This window comes from Chiloscyllium plagiosum, unplaced genomic scaffold (genome assembly GCF_037043375.1).
Source record: "Chiloscyllium plagiosum isolate Xiang-an unplaced genomic scaffold, Cpla_swu_hap1 HiC_scaffold_5, whole genome shotgun sequence".
In the NCBI taxonomy this organism is placed as follows: Eukaryota; Metazoa; Chordata; class Chondrichthyes; order Orectolobiformes; family Hemiscylliidae; genus Chiloscyllium; species Chiloscyllium plagiosum.
This window is the reverse complement of record NW_028270143.1, coordinates 36594534-36620382: the sequence shown is the minus strand read 5'-3', so window position 1 is coordinate 36620382 and position 25849 is coordinate 36594534. Positions and strand designations below refer to the sequence as shown.

The window sequence follows — 25849 nt, the reverse complement described above, 5'->3', positions numbered from 1 at the left end:
GGTAAGTGCTGACATTTTCTTGACACTGCTGAGTGCCTGCCCTCAGGGGGGGTGTGGTCTCCTCCTCTTCCCTTGTCCTTCTCTCTCTCTCTCTGTCTGTCTCAGTCTCTCCCTCTGACTGACAGCAGGTGGGAGGTTCAGGCCGAACCCAAGCATCAGCTGATTGCAGGCGGCAGCGCTTGCGCATTGAGCGGAGTTGCTGCTTTCTCTCTCTCTCTCTCTGTGTGTGTGTGTGTGTCTGAGATCCTGCATTCTGACAGTGCGAGCTGCCGGCTTTGCGGCATTTTCAAGCCAATAGTGCGGGGGTGGGGGGGGATTGCCTCGGCAAGAAAAACAAAGAATACACCGGGACAAGCGAGCAGCCCGGCGACTTGTCCCCCACCTCCGTCTCCTCCTCGGGGCTGATCAGCTGCTGGGGCTTCATCGTTTGAAGATGGTTTGCGGCGGTTTCACCTGTTCCAAGAACTCGCTGTGTGTCCTGAACCTGCTGTACATTGTGAGTAACCGGGGCACTGTCAGACAGAGACATATGGCAGCGTTCTCGCTGGGTTTCGAGCGAAACGAGTGAGAATACCATTTCTCTCCTGAAGTTTAATTCTTTCTCTGCACCTTTCAATGACACATTGAAGCGCCGATTTCCTTCCGGCCGCTTTTGTGTGTCCTACAGGGGATAGATATTGTTTAGGTGATCGTGCTTTCACTCGCCTGGGCGCCGTCAGTCTTTCAGTACCCAGTCTACTGGACGATTTATATATATTTTTTTACTTTGTTGTCCATGTGGCTTTCGAAAAATATGTGCATTATTTCCCTCCCCTCAGCAGTGAAGGTACAGGATGTGTTACATGCACTTACACGGTTCCTGGTAGTGGTTTTGCATGAACAGTCAAATATTAAGGAAGCTATGAGTTTGGGCGTGTACACGTATCATTCAGCACTGGCTGGTTGTGTACCAGCAACATTAAGCTCATTTTGTTTCAAGTGTGCTGAGGAAAAGATGAACATGTTAGGGTGCAATTCATTTCACACAGCTGTCAAGATGTTACTCTTAGAGAACAGAGGTAGCGCCATATCTCTCGCCATCAATTTATGAATTTTATGAATAATGCGATGGAAAATTGTATCTCCCTGATTTTGCAGCACATCCTCAATGATCTGAGTGACCTACATTTTATTTTTCCCTCGTCCAAAACATTCAGCCAAATGTCACCATGGTTCAGGCATAGCATGTAAAGCTCATTATAATCTTGAAATTTCTATATGAAATCTGGTATATTGTCATAATCGTATACGGAAAGAAATTAGTTTTGTTTCTCTCTGCAAGCACGGTCATTACATGCCTTGGTTTCAGTAGGTGATATTCATACCAGAGTTAATTATTTAGAGAGAACAGAATTTCCAGTTGCTCACTAAGAAGCCCTTTGCTCGGTATATAGCTTTATTTCTTCACCTAGGTTTGAACTTTTGCAAAAAAAAATTAATTTGTAATTAATGTCAGTTGGCAATCATTTTCTTTCACGTCATTAGAAGCATGCTAAACTACAATGTTAATCTATAGCGTACTGAAAATTGTGTAAGAAAATTGTTCAGGCTGCATATTTAGCTGTTTATGTGAATATCTAAAATGACTTCTAAAGTAAAAGATTAACATCTGAATTGATGTTTACATAATTTTTCTTCAGGAAAGGGATGTTCTTCTGTTAATTGTGCAATTCACGCAAAGGCTTGGGTTACTGTAATTCTGAAAAAAATATAGGAAATTGGGCTTTGGAAAGTACATAACCTCTTGACTTCCTCCTTGTCGACAGCTTGCTTACAGATTTCTGTTTTGTTTCCCCTCTGTCATTGAGTAAAATCCCCACACCTGAAAGCAACTGGTTTTAAAGTTGTCATAGAGACAGTGCACACAGCTATTCCGTGGGAAAAAAATGATGATTGAAAAATGGGAGCATGCCAACGATTATTGAATTTTTGAAATGACAAAATTAAATCAATTAACTGATTTGCAGCCAAATTTATACAAACATGGTACGACATGTTTAGGGTGTAGATGGCAATTCTGATAAAGATACAAACTTAATAGTCTTAAAAAGCAAGATACAGGGCCTTTCAGGTTAGACAGAAGTGAACATTTGAAGCAAATTCAAAAGGGAGAGACAGTAACCATGAGAGTTTGTAATAAATTCATTGTGAGTCATCTCAGTGAATTATTATGGCTAGTTCAGAGCATCAGTGAACAGTCGTGCATTAGCGCTGGAGACCAGTACAAAAAGGAACAGTGTTGTCATGGCAGAAGGACAAATAATGAAGGAAGCTGAGTAATTAGAGGCACTGAGTATATTGACATTGGTAAAACAATCAAGGCTGGTAAATGCCCCAGATAATTACCCTCCAACAGATTTCAAACATTATCCAAAATGATGAGAAAACCAGAGAGGGCAATCTGGGCAAAGAAATTTTAATATGTCTCAAATTCAAGTCGAAGGTAATTGCTGCTCAGGAAAATGAGTAGAGCACTATATTGTAAGTACAATATATATGGAATGATTTGTCAACCTTGAGCTACAACAGTAAATACTGAGGAAAGATTAGTTCCTACTGAAAGGGACAGATAGGAACTGATTAGCAATTATTCATGTGAAGTTAAATGACATGGGGAGAAATAAAGTAGTGGCATATAACACCACACATGAGGAATAGTTCACAACACTGGGCAATACAAACATTTTGTGGCTGGCATAATTCCATGTTCAGGAAATAAGAAAAGTTCACAGGAAAAATTGAGGTGAGTGAGGCTTGGAAGGATATGAGCACAATTGTTTGTTTTCAAGAATACCTCAGTTATCCTCGAATAAGGAGGACATACTTTATATATATATATATATATAGAGAGAGAGAGAGATAAGTAAAGTACAAAAGATAAACTGTAATGGAAGCACTGATGTTTAAATAATCAGTCTTATAAACAGGAGAATATTAAATACAAAGTACTTTGGATGGTGGAAATCTGAACTAGAACGTACTGGAAAAGCTCAGTAGGTCTAACAGCATGTGTGGAAAGAGGAACAGAGTTTGTTTCAAATCAAAAGACAAGTCTGCAATTAAAAAAATCATTGAAGCTAAGCATAAGTTTTTTTTAAACTTAAAAAAATTCTCTTCCATAATAGTGAAAGGGTCATCAGAAAACAGGCTTGATAATGAGGCTGAGCTCGAAATACACTAAGTGAAGCATGGAACCTTTTGTAACATGCTGCATTTTGAGTTCCTGAAGGAACATAAGCATCATTTACAGGAGTATAAACTGATACAAAACAACTATACAATAGCTCTGCTATAATCTGCATTTCTGTGAAATATTTGTTTCACTGCAATACACTTGTTGATGTGGACAATCTTCGAGGTGTTGTGATGTATTTACTGCGGAAGTGGTGTTGGAAGGTACATGTGAAGTTGTTTGCCAAAAAATATAAGTACATTAGGAAGATTGTGAATAAATAAGTTATAAGCACTAAAAGAAAAGAAAAAGACATGTTCAAGGTTAAAAGTAGCATTCTGGGCGTTGTTTTACTGTATGAAGTATATCATTTCCTTAACAATGACTTCCAGCATGGGTCACTGAGTTAGGCCTCTAGACTGAGAATTCTTGCTGATGTTTTATTTTCCTGCTCAGTCAGGTGGTGGTGCATGTGATACAAGTCACGTGCACATTCGACCTGATTTCTGTTTCTCTCAACACCTAAAGGGTTGTGCTTATTTCAAAAAAATCATCTTGCAGCCCAGTGTTTATCTTGTAACTAATTATATTTTACCACAATATGCTAAACACCAAGGCTTTGCAATTTAATATATCTTAATGTTTTAATGAATAATGATGCAGGGCAGTTTTAGCAGTCAAAATATAGAGCTTATATAATTGGAGTGAGACATTTTAAGGCAACAAAGAAATTGTATTTCATAATTTGAATACAGTGTAATTAGTTCATTGTAAGGATTAGCATAGGAATATGTTTTAAGATTATACTGTAAATTATTGACTACAGATTATAGACACATTTACAAGCTATAATGATTGCTTTCATAATTTAGAAAAAGTGACAAAGAAGTTATATTGTTTCTATTTTTCTCAATCAACCTGTTCAGAGATATTATTACACATTGCTGGAGCAGGTGGGACTTGAACCTTAGCCGGAGACGAGGGACACTATCACTGTGCCAGAGAGCCCCTTATTATTTTCATTTTTTTAACCTAGTTTTCCAATCAACCTGTTGAGAGATGTTACTACATATCTCTGGACAAGTGGGACTTGAACCTGGGATACTACTGCTGCACCACGGAGCCCCTTCTTCTTATCTCCACAAATGTTTGCGTTGCGATAAGGAATAAGTGTATGTCATTTAAAAAAAAATCCTTAGAGGTCTTGAAATGTTCCTAATTCCAAGGCAGCTTACTTTGGGTGCCTTTTTAATGATACAATTGCCAGGTTTAGATGGCTATAAATGAGGAATGAAGTGAGGCATGTCATGTTAATAATGATTTAATAATCAGTTTCTGACAAATGACTGACTATGTCCCAGGTAGAGTTACAACATTGCGTACATTTAGCATAATGAGTTCTTAAAGGTGAACTTCCTTAAAGGTTAACGTATGCATACAAAAGGTTGCGAACATCATTTCTGCTTATGTAGTGCTGATATTGTGTGAGGTAGATTTTTGTACAGTTTGTGGAGGGATTCTGGCTCATTGACTAAAACAATGAAAAGCTTGCAATGATATTGTGCTTTTTTTTTTCTGACATCTCTAAGTCCTTTACAGCTGATGTAGTATTTTTGAGAGGTTGGTTACTGCCATAATGTAGGAAACATGGCAGTTAGTTTACCCTCAGTTATCTGACAGACAGTAATGTGATAATATCAAGATCATCTTATTAGTATGATGGTGATTGAAAGATAACATTGGGTTGATCACCAGGGAAAACTCTCCTGCTCTTCCTCACAAATGTGTTACGAGATTTTGAGTCCACCTGAGCAGTTAAGTGGGACCTCAGTGTAAGAAGCCTCCTGTGAAGATGCCTCTTAGGCTTTATAAAGCTGTACTCGAGTATCAGCTTTGATTTTGGTGCTCACACACTGGAGTGAAACTTGAAATTTCAGTTTTGCAATTGAGACAAGTGATTCACAGATTGACATTTTTAAAAATCTTAGTTGTGGATCAATTATTTTTGATGGAGGAGCAAATGACATTGTGGAATACAATGCTTAGCAGCAAAAGACCCTCTGCCAATATAATCAATAGTAAATTCAACCATAATTTGAAACCTCGTCCTGAAAAACACATTGCTGTGCTCATGTTCACAATGAGCTATAAGATGTACAGTGTATTCATGGTTTAAAGTAAGATTTCTTTATTGCTTAAGTTGTCCCCACCAACTGCTACAGTCAACAACTGTATCCTAAAAGGTGGTTCTGTTAGAAAGTCGTGGCTAACCAGAGAAAGAAATCAAACTGTATGGAATCATAGAGATGTACAGCATGGAAACAGACCCTTCAGTCCAACCCGTCCATGCCGACCAGATATCCCAATCCAATCTAGTCCCACCTGCCAGTGCCTGGCCCATATCCCTCCAAACTCTTCCTATTCATATCCCCATCCAAATGCCTCTTTAATGTTGCAACTGTTCCAGCCACCACCACTTTCTCTCTGGCAGCTCATTCCATACACGTACCGTCCTCTGTAGGTCTCTTTCCCCTCCCACCCTAAACCTATGCCCTCTAGTTCTGGACTCCCCATCCTCAGGGAAAAGACTTTGCCTATTTACCCTATCCATGCCCCTTATGATTTTGTAAACCTCTATAAGGTCACCCCTCAGCCTCCGACGCTCCAGGGAAAACAGCCCCAGTCTGTTCAGCCTCTGCCTATAGTCAAATCAACCCTGGCAACATCCGTTTGCAGTAATCAAAAGGCTGTGTGGTAATTTCAGCTACATTATTGAAAACTCAGCTTATTCATGATAAGCCAGTTCTATGCACATTTACTGCATATATTTTATACAGCAACAGTGCAGTTGGAATGCATTCTGGAGCACAAAACACATTGCGCACTCAATGTGTCTCATGGTGTGGTGCTCAGTAGTGGGACCTGGAAACCTGAAGCACAGTACACTCACTCAGTATGGCAAAAATAATAGCTTCATTTGAATGAATGTACATCAACTTTAAAAAATATGTTTCAAGTACAAAATGTGCTGAGTTGTAAACATGTTTGCAGTAGGATACATTGGAAAATAAAAATTGAAAGAGGAAATTACTTCTACTTTTCATTTATCCCTGGTTTATTCCTCTGTCCTGAAGGCAGTGACTCATCTCAAACATGATTCGTGCGTGAACATTAGTGATAAGTCTCAGCAAGCTACTAACCAATGTCCAGGTGTGCAGCTTCTGCAAGAATTGCTGGATGGCGATGTAAAGTGAGAAATTTGGCAATGTTTCATCTCCCAACTTAACAACAATTTCTTTTATTTATTAGATTAGATTAGATTAGATTACATTACAGTGTGGAAACAGGCCCTTCGGCCCAACAAGTCCACACCGACCCACCGAAGCGCAACCCACCCATACCCCTACATTTACCCCTTATCTAACACTACAGGAAATTTAGCATGGCCAATTCACCTGACCTGCACATCTTTGGATTGTGGGAGGAAACCGGAGCACCCGGAGGAAACCCACGCAGACACTGGGAGAACGTGCAAACTCCACACAGTCAGTCGCCTGAGGCGGGAATTGAACCCGGGTCTCTGGCGCTGCGAGGCAGCAGTGCTAACCACTGTGCCACCGTGCCGCCCAAATGAAATGCCCAAGTTGCTTCACAGGAGATATCTCCAAAGATTGTGGAGTAGGAAGACACAAATTGATTTAAATAAAAGGATGAGAATTTGAATCAGGATGTTGCTTGACTAGGAACCAATGTGGATCAGTGTACATGGGACTAATAGGGAATAGGACTCGCTAAGAGTTCAGACATGGGCAACTGAGTTCTAGATGACTACAAGTTCGCAAAGTAGAAAGTTGGAAGCCTGCCATGTACAAGTTGGAGTAGTCAAGTCTGGAGGTAAGCACGATTTGGATGATGGTTTCAACAGTGGTTGAGCTGTGCTGGGTGAAGCTGACCAATGTTATGGAGATGGAAATGGACAGTCTTAGGGACTGGAATAAAGTGAAGTTGTAGGTTTATTTCAGGATCAAATATGACACCAAGATTGTAAAGATACTGTCTTATCTCAACCTGTTGTCAGGGAGAACAATAGAGTTGGTAGTTGGGGACTAGAATTTGGAGCACGACTGAAAACAATGGTTTTACTCTTCACACTATTTATTTGGAGGAGATTTCTGCTCAACCATATTGGATATCAGAGAAGCTGTCTGATAATTTTGCAATAGTGGAGCGGTTGAGAAAGGCAGTGATGAGCTGGTTGTTATTAGCATGCGTTTGGAAACTAGTTGTCTGGCTATGGATCATATCAGTAAGATATGGGGTAAATGTGGGTGACACCAGAGGTAACATTTCAGGAAGAGGGAGAGAAATCATTTCAAATAATTATTTGACTACAATTGTGCAGCTAGATTAGAAAGAACTTCAGACCTTTCAGGCCCATTGTTCTTTGTTTACTCTTGTCCTGACTGGGAGTGGCCCATTTGGTACAGACTTGAGACTTCAAGTAAGCATGGTTTGGTTGCACACTAGAAGCAAGGAACTAATTTGAAAGAGTACTGGTGAGGTCAATGTGGGAAAAGGTAGGCAGAAGATCCTGTTTGGAGAATGCCAGGAAATTGGAATTGTGTTAAAGAATAGGACAGTGAGGGTCATAGTCTGTTGGTTATTACCTGAGCCATGTGCAAATTAGCACAGAGATAAATTGATTAGGAGCATGCCTGAAGGAATGTGAGAAGTAGTGGTTCCATTTCAGTGAACACAAGCAACAATACTGGAAGATGAAGGATCTGTACTTTTGGGATATATTAACTTGACAGAGTTGGGACTAAGGTCCTAATGGTAAATTTTCATGTAGGCAGTCACAAGGACTTTAGGAAGTAGAGGGAAGGCCTCTGATGAAAAGTTAATATAGATAATTGTTCTAAAGCAAACAGAGCAGTGGGAGATGGAGTGTAGGGATAATGAGCAAGGAATAGCAGGAATTCATTAGTGTTGCCTGCAAGGATCTTTGGGGCCCCAGTTATTCATTGTATTCATCAAGGACTTAGATGATTACAATGAAACACTCATATTCAGATTTGCCACTGACATAATAGCCATCATTATAAACAATATAGATCAAATAATTTCTGTAGAAATGTTGGTAGATTGTGTGACTGCATTTCAGTGTTGACAAATCCAGATTAGACCTAAAAAAGAATAGAATGGGATTTTAAATAATGAAAAGATAAATACACAGGCCCAAAGAGATCTGGTGATTCCTGGTACATGGATCATGAAGTGTTTCTGGCTGGGGTAGCATTTAATGCCCACCTCTAACTGCCTTCAATGTTCAGCTTTTCTGCTACTCTCTCATGTTTCTCCCCCAGTTAGGTTTTTGTCTTTCCCACAGCAGTGTACTCTCTCTAAGCAGCAATGAATGGTATTTTTTATGACTATGATGATGCTTCTTTGCTCTGTTCTCTTCATCTATTTTGAATGCTGTGCATTTTTGACAGTACTCTCCCATCATCTAGTTTCTTGGAGGTGTTCTTGGTTACTTTCACTCCTATTTATTTGGTTATTATCAGTGCATCTTCAGAAAAGGCTTCTTTAATTATCCCTGTGCAATCACCTCTCTGTCCACAAGCATCCTTCTATTCCTCCTCATCTACAGGTAACACGCCTAGTTGAAATTGCATGATTTAAGCTTCAGTTTTGAAAGGTGAAATTGTTTGGACAAGTCTACTAATTGATGGAAGCATCCTGTTTGCACATAATTAAAAATGGTCAGATTCACTACACATTTGGCACGACTGCACTGAATCCAGTCATGGGCAGGAATGGTGAAATACAGTTTAACCGATAATTAAGCAATGGAATGTGCTGTAAATTAAGTCAATTATTTTTAAAATTAAATTCCAATCTAACCACCTGGGCTTATTTAGACTAGCCTATAAAGGCACATAGAAAAGCATGGCTGCTTCTAAATCTATTGAACACAGAGTACAGTGTCATACCTTTGTCATGGGGAACGAGAAGGTGTGATGTGAACAGTTGACTATACATTTCTATCAGCCACAGTTGAGGTTTAATATGTAGACACTAACTGCTAAGAAAAATAAATAGACAATTTAAAGACAATTTTGTTATGATAGTGTTCTGAACTTTTATCTAATAGAGCACAGTCTTTTCATCATATTGGAACAGAGGCAAAAGTTTAAAATTAACAGATTAAATAAGATTAAAAACAATTATTTGGTAAGCGTGGGAAAAATTGATTAGTATGTGCCAGAAAAGGGCATAAAGGAAAGTTTGCATTGAAAGCCCATATGCAAAATGGGAACAAGTGTTTAAAGGTGTATTAAATATTCCTTATGGTCAGGTAGAAAAGAAATATGGATAAGTCTGAGGAACATTTAATAGTTGAGAATAATATGTACAAAAGCATAAAGACAGAGCAAAACCTACTTTTAAACAATTGCCTTTAGCATGAAAATACATTCTGCAGCATTTCAAGGAGCAAAATGAAAGAAAGGGACATCAAACCAATGAAAAAGCTATTGGAAATATTCTGAGGCCTTATCAAAAGCGTGGATGGTGAGGAATGTCATGAAAGCAAGTATTAGTAGTTTGAGACAAATTCCAGAGGGTGAATGCAAAACAGTCGAAGACACTGCTGTCACAAGTGCAGCAAAGAGTGACTGTGAATTTTGTTATGATCGTAGATGAGACTGGTAACTTCTTTTTGGATTTCTTTTTCTAAAAGAATATGCTAATATGTTGAATTTATCGACCTTTTTTTCCCCTTTAAACATAGTGTAATGAATTTTACCAAAACAGTGTAAAACAGTAATTATATATTATAATTCTTGGCAAGTTACTATATAGTACTAAGCCCTACATTGTTATTTGAGCCCTCAGTCTGTGGATAAATTATAACATCATGTTGCTTGGTACTTTTGTACTTCATCTCCCCTAGCAAACAAGCTAACAATGACCTCTTTTTATCGTGTCAAAGCAAGATTGCTGTAAATAGTCTTAGTAATGCTTTGAGGGAAACAATGATTATTTCTGCAACAGTGGGAATGGGGATTTTTTTTTCTCTCTGTTAAAACCTTCCACTAAAATTCTGCTTTGATATTAAGTTTCTTTATCCATGTTATTTCTAAATAATGACTCCTCATTCGAGAATTTGAAATATTTATTTGCCATTCATTCCATTAGAAGCAATGATACTGATCCATTCCTGAAATGTTTGGATTAGTTGGTAGCAAGTAAGGCTATGTATCAGTTATAATGCATTATTAAAAGTCATAATCATGTATGCACATTTAATATTCATATACATGTGAAGTTGATTAAATGAATAGGAACGAGGTTGTATCTTGAATTTCAACATTAGCCTTGGAATTAAGTTTTCCCTGATTTCTTGCACAGTTTGAAAGAAGCGTAATTTAAACCATAATTTAAGAAGACCCTGTAAGGAATTGGAAATGGTTATTGTAATTCAGAACAGTCAGTACATATTTTTAAAGCCAGCTTCTGTTTGATAAATCAACATTGAAGAAATTGCCATTTGGATAGTATTGAGAATGTGCACTACAATGTGTGTGTATAATCTGAAAAATCATAAAATGTCTTGTTAGAAAAGTCAAGTGTGTGATATAAGAAAAAGTGTAGCTTGATAGATACAAACTGAGTTGATATGAAGGAAACAGTTGAAGTGAATTGTGTTGCTTGGATTGAAGGAGGTTTGGACATGTCTTAAATTGGATCCTCCTTTGCTGTTAACGTATAGAATATTACCATCAGCAACTTAAGATTGTATGCTATGAAAGTAAAACATTTGTGCACAAGTTAGTAGAATGTTCTTGAAATATGGAAGGCAATGTAAATACGTTTGAGGGAATGCATAATGGAAAGAAAAGCTGCAAACATGATTTGTATACTTAATGAAAAATACTAAAAGGTGTGGATGAACAGATTGATGGGTTCAAATACATAATTCTCTGAAATTGCAAATGCTAATAGAGCCTGCAGATGCAAATAAAGGCCATTATAATTTAAATCTTCTAAATTTAAATATACAAGAGTAAAGGAAGTAAAGGTGATTATATACAAGTTATTGGTTAATGTGCAGTGCACTGTGTAGGACATGATATTAAAATGATTAAGACTATTCCATATCGAATTTCCAAAAGGGAAATTAGTTGGGAATGAGACTTTCGATACAGTATTATTTCCATTGGAACAGATTAAGACAAGATTTAAAACAGACCTTTAGACATTTTTGAGAAGCTTTAATAGTGACTAGGAAAACAACGTTTTCTCCTGTTGGTAGTTGGGCAAAATACTGATAGGAAGGGGAGGGAATAGAGTGTCATTAGAAACCAGAGAATGCTTTGCCCTGCAAATAGGTTGAAGCCAAAATAGTTGCATTATTTGAGGGGACATTTGGAATAATATTTGAATCCAAATTTAATGTTGGGAAGTGAGATTAGTATTGGATTGATCCAACATAGGTGTAATGGGTTGTAAAAAATCTCCTTTATTATTAACGTATAGATAGACTTTTTAATCAATCTGTGTTACAACACACCTTGGAGCAGATGAAACGTAACCTGGGCATTCTGACCCAGAGGTGGGATGCTACCACTGAAGTACAAGAGCCTCCACTGTTAATTTATAACCATATAACTTTAGCTTAATGCGATAAAAGTTTCTCTCTGTAATTCTGAAATTATGCATTTATTTTTACAGCTGGTGAGCCTATTGCTGATTGGAATTGCAGCATGGGGCAAAACCTTTGGACTTGTTACAAGCTTCTCTGTTGTCGCAGGAGTGATTGGAGTTGGAATCTTTCTTTTCTTCATCGCTTTGATTGGATTATTGGGAGCCATTAAGCATCACCAAGTCTTACTATTTTTCGTATCCTTTAACAGAAAATAATTATTTAATATTTACTCTGATATTTAGATTTGATTCAAAAATGATTGAAAGAAATATTTATTAAGTAGAATATAAATAGAAATGAACACCTTAAAATGCATCATTCAATTTGTGTAATGATTATGTGCAAAAAATGATTGTGAAAGCATGAGCTAACAGGACTTAATGTTGATATGTTGGGTCATTGAATGGTGTGTGGAGTTAGATACTTTTTTTTATCTTTGGTACCTATGTTCAAGTATATAACTGAGGTCAATAGGTTGAACATTTTCTGGATGTAGGATTATTTCATATATTAAGTTTGTAAAGATTTAATCCTGCTCCTAACTGGGACCCACAGTTCAGAAGTTCACCTGACTGGCATTCTTTCTTCGAGTTTTGTGGGTCTTGATGATCACATGGCCTGACATCAGGGAAACAAGAAGCTACCAGTCTAGAATGAGCATTTAAAGAGAGAGGTGCTAGATACTTTGCCAAAATACTGTATTGATAACTTTTTATGTACAGAGTTTTATTTAGAACATTTGAAGGGGGAGTGTTCTGGTGCAAAGGAATTGAAGAGCCTTACTTGGAGTAAGCAATTTCTTGGTGTGTGTGCAATAGCCTTAACCCAGAGATATTCCACATTAGCTTAATATGCAGGTAGTAATATTCGTTTAAAGCAGATGATAAAGCATTCTTTTCCTATAAACCACAGAGTTATCTATCTGATAATCCACAGGCCACAGAACATCACAGCAGAACGTCCCCAGATTGGTACCACAGGCGTAGCCATCTGCAGCTGCTTTATCACTGACCTTCCATCCATCATAAGGTCAGAAGTGGGAATGTTTGCCAATCGTTGTACAACATGTTCAGAACCATTTGCTATTCAACAGAAATTGAAGCAGCCCATGTACATATGCAGTATGACCTGACAACCTTCAGGCTTGGGCTGATAAACGGCAAGTAACATTCGTGGTACGCAAGGCAATGTCCGTCTGCACCAAGAGAGAACCTAACCATCACCCCTTGATGTTACCACCACTGAACTCCCATTATCAACATCCTGAGATTGACATTGTCTAGAAATGGAAGTAAATCCAAAGATTTCCCACATGCTGCAATTACAATCAGCAATAGGCATGCCGTATAAATACCATAGCTACAAGGTCAGGTCAAATATTATGAATTTTGCAGTGACCACCTCACTTCCTGAGTTCACAAAGCTTGTGATTCATCTACAAGACACAAATCAGGAACATGATGGAATAATCTGCACTCACTAGAGATTGGTCTTGAATATTTCTGGGATGTGTTATCTGCGCATACACAGCTTATGAATCTGCCTGCTCCTTAATTGTAAGTAAGGCTTTCAACTTCTTAAAAACCTTTATTTACATGTTTTAAATGAATTCCTCTAAATAAAAAGTTATTAAGTGCAGCTCTATAACTTTCTGTCCAAAGCATCTTTTGTCACATGTTAGATTTGTAGGAGAAAGTGAGGACTGCAGATGCTGGAGATTAGAGTCGAGAGTGTGGAATGCTGGATGCTGGAAAAGCACAGCAAGTCAGGCAGCATCCGAAGAGCAGGGGAATCGACATTTCGGGCAAGAGTCCTTCATCAGGAATGAGGCTTGTGAGCCGAGGGGGTGGAGAGATATTTGGGAGGGAGCAAGGTAGCTGAGAGTTTGACAGGTAGATGGAGGTGGGGATAATGGTGATAGGATGGTGGAGTGGGTAGGTGGGAAGGAAGATTGACAGATTGACTGTCTTGTCAGGACCATGTCCTACATCAACCCACCCTCCCCTCCCGGCACCTTCCCCTGCCAACGTAGGAATTGCAAAACCTATGCCCCCACCTCAGTCCAAGGTCCAAGGACCGAAAGGAGCCTTTCACATCCATGAGAGTTTTACCTCCACTTCCGCACATGTCATTTATTGTATCAATTGCTCCCAATGCGGTTACCCATACATTGGGGAGACAGGATGCCTACTTGTAGAGCCCTTCAGAGAATATCTCCGGGACACCCGCAACAACCAACCCCACTGCCTTTTGGCCGAACACTTAAACTCCCACTCTCACTCCACCAAGGACATGCAGGTCCTGGGCTGCCTCAATTGCAACATCCTAACCACCCGATGTCTGGAGGAAGAACGCCTCGTCTTCCGCCTCCAACCACATGGTATCAATGTGGATTTCACCAGTTTCCTAATTACCATGTTGTAGACCAACCAATATGCTCTTTGCACTGATTGAGTGGAGAAGAACATTGACCTTCATATTTGACTGTGTATTCCTCCAGATATCTGAGACTTCACTCACCCGGATGGCAACTTTGGATCAGGCTAGAATGGTCTGGCATCCTGGCTGTCTCTGATCCTGAAGCATCTGTACCAGCTTGTCCACCAAGATATCCTGGTACTTGTCTCCTGGCACCAATTTTCCCTTGTCTGCCATATCTGGGACAAGTCTCCTGAATGGTGCAGGGCAGCTCTGGACTAACAATGCATGTCCGGGAGCACAACGACCTCTTAAAGATAGTGCTGGTGCCTGGGATGCGAGTCTATTCCGGGATAACATGGTAGTGACAAATTTGTTCTGGATATGTGAGTAGTAGAATGAGGCTCAGATGAAAAGGATGCCATCAGAGGTGGGGCAGGTAATTAATGAATTTGTTTAAAATGTAGCAAGAGAACCTGCTGGACCTCAGACAATCCTCCACGATAATTTATAAAACAGATAATTTGGCAAAAAATGATAAGATTCAGCCCCATTTGACAATGTCAAGATAAAAACAATCCTGGATTTCATATCAATAAAACTGAATTGCAGACAGCTATAGACTCATGGTAGAATTTCACCTCTGTATAAGCAAAATATATTTGACTGTTTTTTGAATACGGGTCACAGTCTAGCTATTCAGGTTTTACAAGATAGTCATAAATACCTGTAATCTGAATCAGGTTCCCAGGGATAAATTCTAAGAAGAGCATTTCATGAGAGTGACTTCGATTTCCAGGTGCATTCCTTACTGCCTCCCTATGTCTGTAAAACAGAATTCTAAGTTCAGAGAGGATTGCTGTTCTTCTATTAGCATAGAGGCAAGATAACATTTTTTTTAAAAGTCAGGTTTCCTAGTAACCAAGGCCACAAACCCCATCTCATCTCTGAAATCTTAGCTTTACTGTTTTCACCAAAGTCAATTGATTTTTTTCAGATAAACAGAGGGTGTCTGAAAATACACACTAAACAGTTGATCTCACTACTTTCTGTTAATCCCAGAAAGCTTTGAAACCATTCTATATTTTCCCATCTTTCCAAATAGTCCTTAAATAACAATACATCTTCCCAACAGCTACGCTATCCATAGTTGCTAGTTTCCCTTTGGGTAAACTTGCATGTGCCAGTTCTTATCCAACAGACATAGACTGACCATTTTGTAGTTGAATTCTATTGTGAATCCAGCAGTATTTCACTGTCCACATAAAATATTTTGGATTAATTTGAAATATTTGAAGGCTGTAGCTTGCGAGGTATCTTCAGAGCCTTGATATGCAGGCAAACCTTTGTCATGCACTCAGGGTAACAAATATAAATATGATTTGGAGGAGCCAGTGTTGGACTGGGGTGGACAAAGTTAAAAATCACATATCACCAGGTAGGTGTCACTGATGAACCACCTGATGAAGAAGCAGCGCTCCAAAAGCTCGTGCTACCAAATAAACCTGTTGGATTATAACCTGGTGTTGTAATTTTAAACATAAATATGTTTGACTTATTTTTATAAATGGAATTATCTGTACATCCATATTGTTTTCTCCTTTTCAATAGGAACACTGCATGGCCCATTTTATGCTTAAATGATCGAGCCAATTGATTGAGAAAAGATGGACATGCAATGTAATATTTACAATAAAGTGATAATCTGTCATTGGAGGGAATCTAAATACTGCAATTTCTATGAAACTAATATCATTTTGAATTTAACATTTGATTTACTTGCATCTCTCAGTACTGCAGAAATTGAGCTGGTCTGGCTTAACTCTTTCAAAACAGATTGTCAATTTCACAGAATTCAACTTTGGCATATATTGTGCATATTCCCCAGCAGTATTTGATTTTAAATAATTGATTAAAAATTAATTGGCTACCCTACACAATAAATGACGTATGCCCAGAAGCATAATACTGTAGTTGCTGGAGGGATGAAATGTTTGTACAGTAAATGCTTTGGTTATGACTGATTCCCCTCCTACATTTCCATCTAAAATGGAACATGGAATTAAATTACTTATCTCTTTCAAACTACTCAAGTGTAATTAATGTAAAGAAAATCCTACCAAGCCAAAACTAGACACGCAAACTCACTTATGCTGCAAGTCCTTCCAGTATGGATTTTGTGGCAAGCTATTGAGGTCATGCTGCTGTTTTGCAACGTGTACACCCTGTGTCAGTAAATAAAATATGAGGTTATATTAGTTCCAACGGTGGGAATGCTTTGATTAGACTTCCTATGTTCTCACTAGACTCACTCTTGAAACGTAGAAAATAGGAGCAAATGTAGGCCATTCAGCCCATCAAGTCTCTTTCACCGTTCAATATAATCAAGGCTCATCCTCTATCTCAGTGCTAGGGAGGTAGTGGCATGGTGGTACTGTCCTTGGGCTAGTAACCCCGGATTGGAATTCCACCATTAAAGAGAACCTTGAATTCTGTAAAAGTCCAGAAGTAAAGGCTGGCCTAATGGTGACCAAGTAACAATTGCCAATTATCAAACAAATTATCTGGTTCACCAATGTCCTTTAGCGAAGGAAATATGTGATCTCTACCAGGTCTGACCTGTATGTAACTCCAGACCCACAGTAATGTGGTTGACTTTAACTGTCTCCTGAAATGGCCCAGCAAGGGCAATTAGGAATAGGCAACTAATGCTGGTCCAGACAGCAACACCCACATCCCAGTACTAAACAGAACAAAAAAATTCATGCTACCTCCACTGTCACTTTAGTATCAAGAAATCTACCTCTTAAATATATTCAGTTACTTGGCCTTCTGTGGGAGAGCATTTTACAGGTTCACCATTTTCTGAGTGAAGAAATTTAACTTTATTCCCACCTGAAATGGCCTATCCCATACACAAAGACCATAACCCCTCACACTATATTCCTCCTCCCACCATGGAAAACTTCATTCCTTTATCTTGTCTCTCCAAACCTGTCAGAATTTTGTTTCAGTGAGAGTCCCTTTTATCTTTCTAAACTCAAGTGAATACAGAAGTTGCCCCAGTATTACCTGAAATGAAATCCTGCCATTTAAAAATCAGTTTGGGAATTCTTTACTGCACTTCCTGTATGGCGTGAATATCCTCTGTTGGGTAGAGAGACCAAAACTGCATGCACAGTTTAATGTGTGGTCTCACCAAGGCTATGCACAGCTGCAATTAGACATCTTTGCAAAAGGGTTTGAATACATTAATGAAGTCTAATGTACCATTTGCTTCTCAAACTGTTCACTGCAACTGCTTGTTGCAGTGTTGAAAAGAATCAAAATATCCCAATCTATTATCATTTAAATAATAATCTGCCACTTTGTTTTTCTTATAACTTTGCATTGAGAGTCATAGAGATGTACAGCACAGAAACAGACCCTTCGGTCCAACTCGTCCATGCCGACCAGATATCCCAACCCAATCTAGTCCCACCTGCCAGTACCTGGCCCATATCCCTCCAAACCCTTCCTATTCATATACCCATCCAGATGCCTCTTAAATAATGCAATTGTATCAGCCTCCACCACTTCCTCTGACAGTCCATTCCACACACGCATCACCCTCTGTGTGAAAAAGTTGCCTCTTGGTTATCTTTTATATCTTTCCCCTTTCATCCTCAATGTATGCCCTCGAGTTCTCGACTCCCCCACCCCAGAGGAAAAACCTTGTCTGTTTACCCTCATGATTTTACAAACCTCTGTAAGGTCACCCCTCAGCCTCCGACACTCCGGGGAAAACAGCCCCAGCCTGTTCAGCCTCTCCCTATAGCTCAAATCCCCCAAACCTGGCAACATCCTTGTAAATCCTTTCTGAATACTTTCAACATCTTTCCGATAGGAAGGAGACCAGAATTGTGCACAATATTTCAAAAACTGCCTAACCAATTCCCTGTACAGCCGCAACATGACCTCCCAACTCCTGTACTCGATACTCTGACCAATAAAGGAAAGCATACCAAACGCCACCTTCACTATCCTATCTACCTGCAACTCTACTTTCAAGGAGCTATGAACCTGCACTCCAAGGTCTCTTTGTTCAGCAATACTCCCAGGACCTTACCACTAAGTGTATAAGTCCTGCTAAGATTTGCTTTCCCAAAATGCAGCACCTGACATTTACCTTAATTAAACTCCATCTGACACTCCACAGCCCACTGGCCCATCTGATCAAGATCCTGTTGTAAAATCTAAGTAATCTTCCTCGCTGTCCACTACACCACCAATTTTAGATTAGATTAGATTACTTACAGTGTGGAAACAGGCCCTTCGGCCCAACAAGTCCACACCGACCCGCCGAAGCGCAACCCACCCATTCCCCTACATTTACCCCTTTACCTAACACTACGGGCAATTTAGCGTGGCCAATTCACCTGACCAGCACATCTTTGGACTGTGGGAGGAAACCGGAGCACCCGGAGGAAACCCACGCAGACACTGGGAGAACGTGCAAACTCCACACAGTCAGTCGCCTGAGTCGGGAATTGAACCCGGATCTCTGGCGCTGTGAGGCAGCAGTGCTAACCACTGTGCCCACCGTGCCGCCCACCAGTGTCATCTGCAAACTTACTAACTATACCTCTTATGCTCACATCCAAATCATTTATATAAATGATGAAAAGTAGTGGACCCAGCACCGATCCTTGTTGCACTCCACTGGTCACAGGCCTCCAGTCTGAAAAACGACCCTCCACCACCACCCTCTGTCTTCTACCTTTGAGCCAGTTCTGTATCCAAATGGCTAGTTCTTCCTGTATTCCATGAGATCTAACCTTGTTAACCAGTCTGCCATGGGGAATCGTGTCGAACGCCTGACTGAAATCCATATAGATCCTCTTTGAATTTTTTGAAAAAGTAACAATCAAATTTGTGAGGCATGATTTCCCACGCATAAAGCCCCATTGACTATCCCTAATCAGTCCTTGCCTTTCCAAATGCATCCCTCAGGATTCCCTCCAACAACTTGCCTACCACTGATGTCAGAATCCACTGGTCTATAGTTCCCTGGCTTGTTCTTACCACCTTTCTTAAACAGTGGCACCACGTTAGCCAACCTCCAGTCTTCCAGCACCTCACCTGTGACTATCGGTGATACAAATATCTCAGCAAGAGGCCCAGCAATCACTTCCCTAGCTTCCTACAGAGGTCTAGGGTACACCTGATCAGGTCCTGGGGATTTATCCACTTTTATGCATTTCAAGACATCCAGCACTTCTCCTCTGTAATATGGACGTTTTGCAAGATGTCACCATCTATTTTCCCGCATTCTGTATCTTCCATGTCCTTCTCCACAGTAAACACTGATCCAAAATACTCGTTTAATATCTCTGCCATTTCCTGCGGCTCCACACAAAGGTCGCCTTACTGATCTTTGAGGGAGCTGGAAATGTGTTGCTGGAAAAGCGCAGCAGGTCAGACAGCATCCAGGGAACAGGAGAATCGACGTTTCGGGCATAAGCCCTTCTTCAGGAAGGGCTTATGCCCGAAACGTCGATTCTCCTGTTCCCTGGATGCTGTCTGACCTGCTGCGCTTTTCCAGCAACACATTTCCAGCTCTGATCTCCAGCATCTGCAGACCTCACTTTCTCCTCCCTGATCTTTGAGGGATCCTATTCTCTCCCTAATTGCTCTTTTGTCCTTAATGTACTCCTTAACTGTATTTGCCAAAGCTATCTCATGTCTCCTTTTGGCCCTCCTAAAATCCCTCTTAAATATACTCCTACTGCCTTTATACTCTTCTAAGGATTCATTTCATCTATCCTGTCTATACCTGACATATGCTTCCTTCTTTTTCTTCACCAAGTCCTCAATTTCTGTAGTCATCCAGCATTCCCTATACCTACCAGCCTTTCCTTTCACCCTGACAGGAATATACTGTCTCTGGACTCTCGTTATCTCATTTCTGAAGGCTTCCTATTTTCCAGCCATCTCTTTACCTGTGAACATCTGCCCCCAAACAGCTTTTGAAGGTTCTTTCCTAATATCATCAAAATTGGCCTTTCTCCAATTTAGAACTTCAACTTTTAGATCTGATCTATCCTTTTCCATCACTATTTGTAAACTACTAGAATTATGGTCGCTGGCCCCAAAGTGCTCCCCCACTGACACCTCAGTCACCTGCCCTACCTTATTTCCTGACAGTAGGTCAAGTTTTGCACCTTCTCTAGTAGGCATATCCACATACTAAATCAGAAAATTTTCTTTTATGTGCTTAACAAATTCCTTTCCATCTAAATCCTTAACACAATGGCAGTCCCAGTCTATGTTTGGAGAGTTAAAATCCCCGACCATAACTACCGTATTAATCTATGCTCTGAGTTCATCTGCCTTCCCTGTTAGGCCTCTTGCCTTTAAGTAAATGCAGTTTAATTTATCAGTCCTACTTTGTTCTCTGCTTTGAACCTTGCCTGCCCTGACTGTTTGTTTGACTGGCTTCTTTTCTCAACTGCACCAGTCTCAGCTTGATCTCTTTCCTCACTACCTCCCTGGGTCCCATCGCCGCCAACCTCCTGCTTCCCTCTCCCCAAACCCCCCAGTCCCCCCTCAGTAGTTTAAATCCTCGAGCAGCTCTAGCAAATCTCTCTGCTCGCATATTTGTTTCCTTCCAATTTAGGTGCAATCCGTCCTCCTTGTTCAGATCACTTGTACCCCAGAAGAGATGTCAATGATCCAAAAATGTGAATCCTTCTTCCATATATCAGCTCCTCAGTCATGTACTCATCTGTTTTATCCTCCTATTCTGCGCCTCACTAGCTCATGCACCGGGAATAAGCCAGATATTCCTACTCTCAAGAACTTCCTTTTTAAATGATTGCCTAATTTTTTCTCTTCTCTTTTCAGAATTTCATCCTTTTCCCTTCCCATTTGTTCCAATGTGGACAATGACCTCTTGCTGGCCCCTCTTCCCCCTTGAGAATATTCTGCACCCTCTGTGAGACATCCTTGATCCTGGAACTAGGGAGGCAACGGGCCATTCTGATTTTTTGCTGCTGGCCACAGAAACGTCTGTGTGTGCCTCGGACTAGAGATTACCCTAACACAATCGATCTATTGGGACGACATACCCTTCATTGCATTAGAGCCGGTCTCAATGCCAGAAATTTGCTATATTCCCCTGAGAATCCATAACCCCCTACATTTTTCAAAGCAGCACACTTGTTTGAAATGGGGATAGTCACAGAAGACTCCTGCACATCCTGCCTACTTCTCCTACCTTTCCTGGAATTAACCCATCTATGTGACTGTGCCTGCGACTTTTTTCCCTTCCTATAACTGCCTTCCATCACACCCCCTTGCTCTTCTGAATTTCTCATTGCCTCTAATTGTCACTCCAACCGATGCATTCGATCTGATAGGATTTGCAACCAACAGCTTTTATTGCAGATATAATCCTAAGTAACACGTAAACTCTCCCTAAACCCTCACATTCGACAAGAAGAGCATATCACTCTACTAAGGGCCATTTTTGCAGTCTTCCAATTTTCTAGCCTGCAGACCCAGAAAATAGCACCATCCTATTACTCTACAAAACCCTGCTCCAGGCTAACATAATACGTATGGCTTATATTTTTAAGTTTAATCAAGAGACATAGCTCAATAAAACATACAATCAAGAAAGAACCCACTCTACTCAATACTACAGACTTATAGCAAAGCCACACTTAAAACCATCCACCTATCTGTCTCTGTACTGTGACCTCTCCCCAACAGGTTCCTCCAAGATCAGTTGTGAATTTCACTTTGTTAACTTTCCCAGACACACTTCGATGTCTAACAATACGTGAATTCAAACAGCAAAGGCAGTAACTGCGCAGGTTCACTGCTGTGTCAGTTAGCAATGTGGGTTTCTTTCCCCCTCTCCCCGCCTCTCCCCCCCCCCCTCTCACCCCCTCTCACCCCCCTCACTCCCACTCCCCCCTCTCACTCCCCCCTCTCACTCCCCCCTCTCACTCCCCCCCTCCCGCTCCCCCCCTCCCGCTCCCCCCCTCCCGCTCCCCCCCTCCCGCTCCCCCCCTCCCGCTCCCCCCCTCCCGCTCCCCCCCTCCCGCTCCCCTCCTCTCGCTCACCCCTCTCGCTCCCCCCCTCTCGCTCCCTCTCGCTCCCTCTCGCTCCCTCTCGCTCCCTCTCGCTCCCTCTCGCTCCCTCTCACTCCCTCTCACTCCCTCTCACTCCCTCTCCCCCTCCCTCTCCCCTCCCACTCCCCCCCTCTCGCTCCCCCCCACTCCCTCTCACTCCCTCTCCCCCTCCCTCTCCCCTCCCACTCCCCCCCCCTCCCACTCCCCCCCCTCTCGCTCCCCCCCTCTCGCTCCCCCCCTCTCGCTCCCCCCCCTCTCGCTCCCCCCCCTCTCGCTCCCCCCTCTCGCTCCCCCCCCTCACTCCCCCCCCTCTCACTCCCCCCCTCTCACTCCCCCCCTCTCACTCCCCCCCCTCTCACTCCCCCCCCTCTCGCTCCCTCTCGCTCCCTCTCGCTCCCTCTCGCTCCCTCTCACTCCCTCTCACTCCCTCTCACTCCCTCTCACTCCCTCTCCCCCTCCCTCTCCCCTCCCACTCCCCCCCTCTCACTCCCCCCCTCTCACTCCCCCCCTCTCACTCCCCCCCCTCTCACTCCCCCCCCCTCTCACTCCCCCCCCCTCTCACTCCCCCCCCTCTCACTCCCCCCCCTCTCACTCCCCCCCCTCTCACTCCCCCCCCTCTCACTCCCCCCCCTCTCACTCCCCCCCCTCTCACTCCCCCCCCTCTCACTCCCCCCCCTCTCACTCCCCCCCTCTCACTCCCCCCCCTCTCACTCCCCCCCCTCTCACTCCCCCCCCTCACTCCCCCCCTCTCACTCCCCCCCTCTCACTCCCCCCCTCTCACTCCCCCCCTCTCACTCCCCCCCTCTCACTCCCCCCCTCTCACTCCCCCCCTCTCACTCCCCCCTCTCACTCCCCCCCTCTCTCCCCCCCTCTCACTCCCCCCCTCTCACTCCCCCCCTCTCGCTCCCCCCCTCTCGCTCCCCCCCTCTCGCTCCCTCCCTCTCGCTCCCTCCCTCTCGCTCCCTCTCGCTCCCTCTCGCTCCCTCTCGCTCCCTCTCGCTCCCTCTCGCTCCCTCTCGCTCCCTCTCGCTCCCTCTCGCTCCCTCTCGCTCCCTCTCACTCCCTCTCACTCCCTCTCACTCCCTCTCCCCCTCCCTCTCCCCTCCCACTCCCCCCCTCTCACTCCCCCCCTCTCACTCCCCCCCTCTCACTCCCCCCCTCTCACTCCCCCCCTCTCACTCCCCCCCTCTCACTCCCCCCCTCTCACTCCCCCTCTCACTCCCCCCTCTCACTCCCCCCTCTCACTCCCCCCCTCTCACTCCCCCCCTCTCGCTCCCTCCCTCTCGCTCCCTCCCTCTCGCTCCCTCTCGCTCCCTCTCGCTCCCTCTCGCTCCCTCTCGCTCCCTCTCGCTCCCTCTCGCTCCCTCTCGCTCCCTCTCGCTCCCTCTCGCTCCCTCTCGCTCCCTCTCGCTCCCTCTCGCTCCCTCTCGCTCCCTCTCGCTCCCTCTCGCTCCCTCTCGCTCCCTCTCGCTCCTCTCACTCCCTCTCCCTCCCTCTCCCCCTCCCTCTCCCCTCCCACTCCCCCCCTCCCACTCCCCCCTCTCACTCCCCCCTCTCACTCGCCCCCTCTCACTCGCCCCCTCTCACTCGCCCCCTCTCACTCGCCCCCTCTCACTCCCACCCTCTCACTCCCCCCCTCTCACTCCCCCCCCTCTCACTCCCCCCCTCTCACTCCCCCCCCTCTCACTCCCCCCTCTCACTCCCCCCCCTCTCACTCCCCCCCCTCTCACTCCCCCCCCTCTCACTCCCCCCTCTCACTCCCCCCCCTCTCACTCCCCCCCTCTCACTCCCCCCCCCTCTCACTCCCCCCCTCTCACTCCCCCCCCCTCACTCCCCCCCCTCTCACTCCCCCCCCTCTCACTCCCCCCCCTCTCACTCCCCCCCCTCTCGCTCCCCCCCCTCTCGCTCCCCCCCCCTCTCGCTCCCCCCTCTCACTCCCCCCCTCTCACTCCCCCCTCTCACTCCCCCCCTCTCACTCCCCCCCTCTCACTCCCCCCCTCTCACTCCCCCCCCTCTCGCTCCCTCTCGCTCCCTCTCGCTCCCTCTCGCTCCCTCTCGCTCCCTCTCACTCCCTCTCACTCCCTCTCACTCCCTCTCCCCCTCCCTCTCCCCTCCCACTCCCCCCCCTCTCCACTCCCCCCCCCTCTCACTCCCCCCCCCTCTCACCTCCCCCCTCTCACTCCCCCCCTCTCACTCCCCCCCTCTCACTCACCCCCCCTCTCACTCCCCCCCTCTCACTCCCCCCCTCTCACTCCCCCCCCTCTCACTCCCCCCCCTCTCACTCCCCCCCTCTCACTCCCCCCCCTCTCACTCCCCCCCTCTCACTCCCCCCCCTCTCACTCCCCCCCCTCTCACTCCCCCCTCTCACTCCCCCCTCTCACTCCCCCCCTCTCACTCCCCCCCTCTCACTGCCCCCCTCTCACTGCCCCCCTCTCACTCCCCCCCTCTCACTCCCCCCCTCTCACTCCCCCCCTCTCACTTCCCCCCTCTCTCACTCCCCCCTCTCACTCCCCCCTCTCACTTCCCCCTCTCGCTCCCTCCCTCTCGCTCCCTCTCGCTCCCTCTCGCTCCCTCTCGCTCCCTCTCGCTCCCTCTCACTCCCTCTCACTCCCTCTCACTCCCTCTCACTCCCTCTCACTCCTCTCACTCCCTCTCCCCCTCCCTCTCCCCTCCCACTCCCCCCCTCTCACTCCCCCCTCTCACTCCCCCCTCTCACTCCCCCCCTCTCGCTCCCCCTCTCGCTCCCTCCCTCTCGCTCCCTCCCTCTCGCTCCCTCCCTCTCCCTCTCGCTCCCTCTCGCTCCCTCTCGCTCCTCTCGCTCCCTCTCACTCCCTCTCACTCCCTCTCACTCCTCTCCCCCTCCCTCTCCCCCCCACTCCCCCCTCTCACTCCCCCCCCTCTCACTCCCCCCCTCTCACTCCCCCCCTCTCACTCCCCCCCTCTCACTCGCCCCCTCTCACTCGCCCCCTCTCACTCCCACCCCTCTCACTCCCACCCCTCTCACTCCCCCCCTCTCACTCCCCCCCTCTCACTCCCCCCCTCTCACTCCCCCCCCTCTCACTCCCCCCCTCTCACTCCCCCCCTCTCACTCCCCCCCTCTCACTCCCCCCCCTCTCACTCCCCCCCTCTCACTCCCCCCCCCTCTCACTCCCCCCCCTCTCACTCCCCCCTCTCACTCCCCCCCCTCTCACTCCCCCCCCCTCTCACTCCCCCCCCTCTCACTCCCCCCCCTCTCACTCCCCCCCCTCTCACTCCCCCCCCCTCTCACTCCCCCCCCCTCTCACTCCCCCCCCTCTCACTCCCCCCCCTCTCACTCCCCCCCCTCTCACTCCCCCCCCTCTCACTCCCCCCCCTCTCACTCCCCCCCCCTCTCACTCCCCCCCCTCT

The 25849-nt window shown here is 44.4% G+C and overlaps 1 protein-coding gene and 1 long non-coding RNA gene across 2 annotated transcripts in view; both read left to right on the top strand.

Moving 5' to 3' along the window:
• Positions 1 to 226: 226 nt before the first annotated feature.
• The window catches only part of tspan13a (tetraspanin 13a), a 48264-nt gene continuing 22641 nt past the window's right edge, over positions 227 to 25849 (top strand). Inside the window, exons 1-2 of the mRNA XM_043689822.2 lie at positions 227 to 496; positions 11951 to 12118. Coding sequence (XP_043545757.1) covers positions 434 to 496; positions 11951 to 12118 — 231 coding nt within the window. The 5' untranslated portion in view covers positions 227 to 433. The remainder of the gene's footprint in view (positions 497 to 11950; positions 12119 to 25849) is intronic.
• LOC148149909 (uncharacterized) overlaps positions 12125 to 25849 on the top strand; it is a 22489-nt gene continuing 8764 nt past the window's right edge. Inside the window, exon 1 of the long non-coding RNA XR_015757174.1 lies at positions 12125 to 13480. This is a non-coding gene — a long non-coding RNA (uncharacterized LOC148149909). The remainder of the gene's footprint in view (positions 13481 to 25849) is intronic.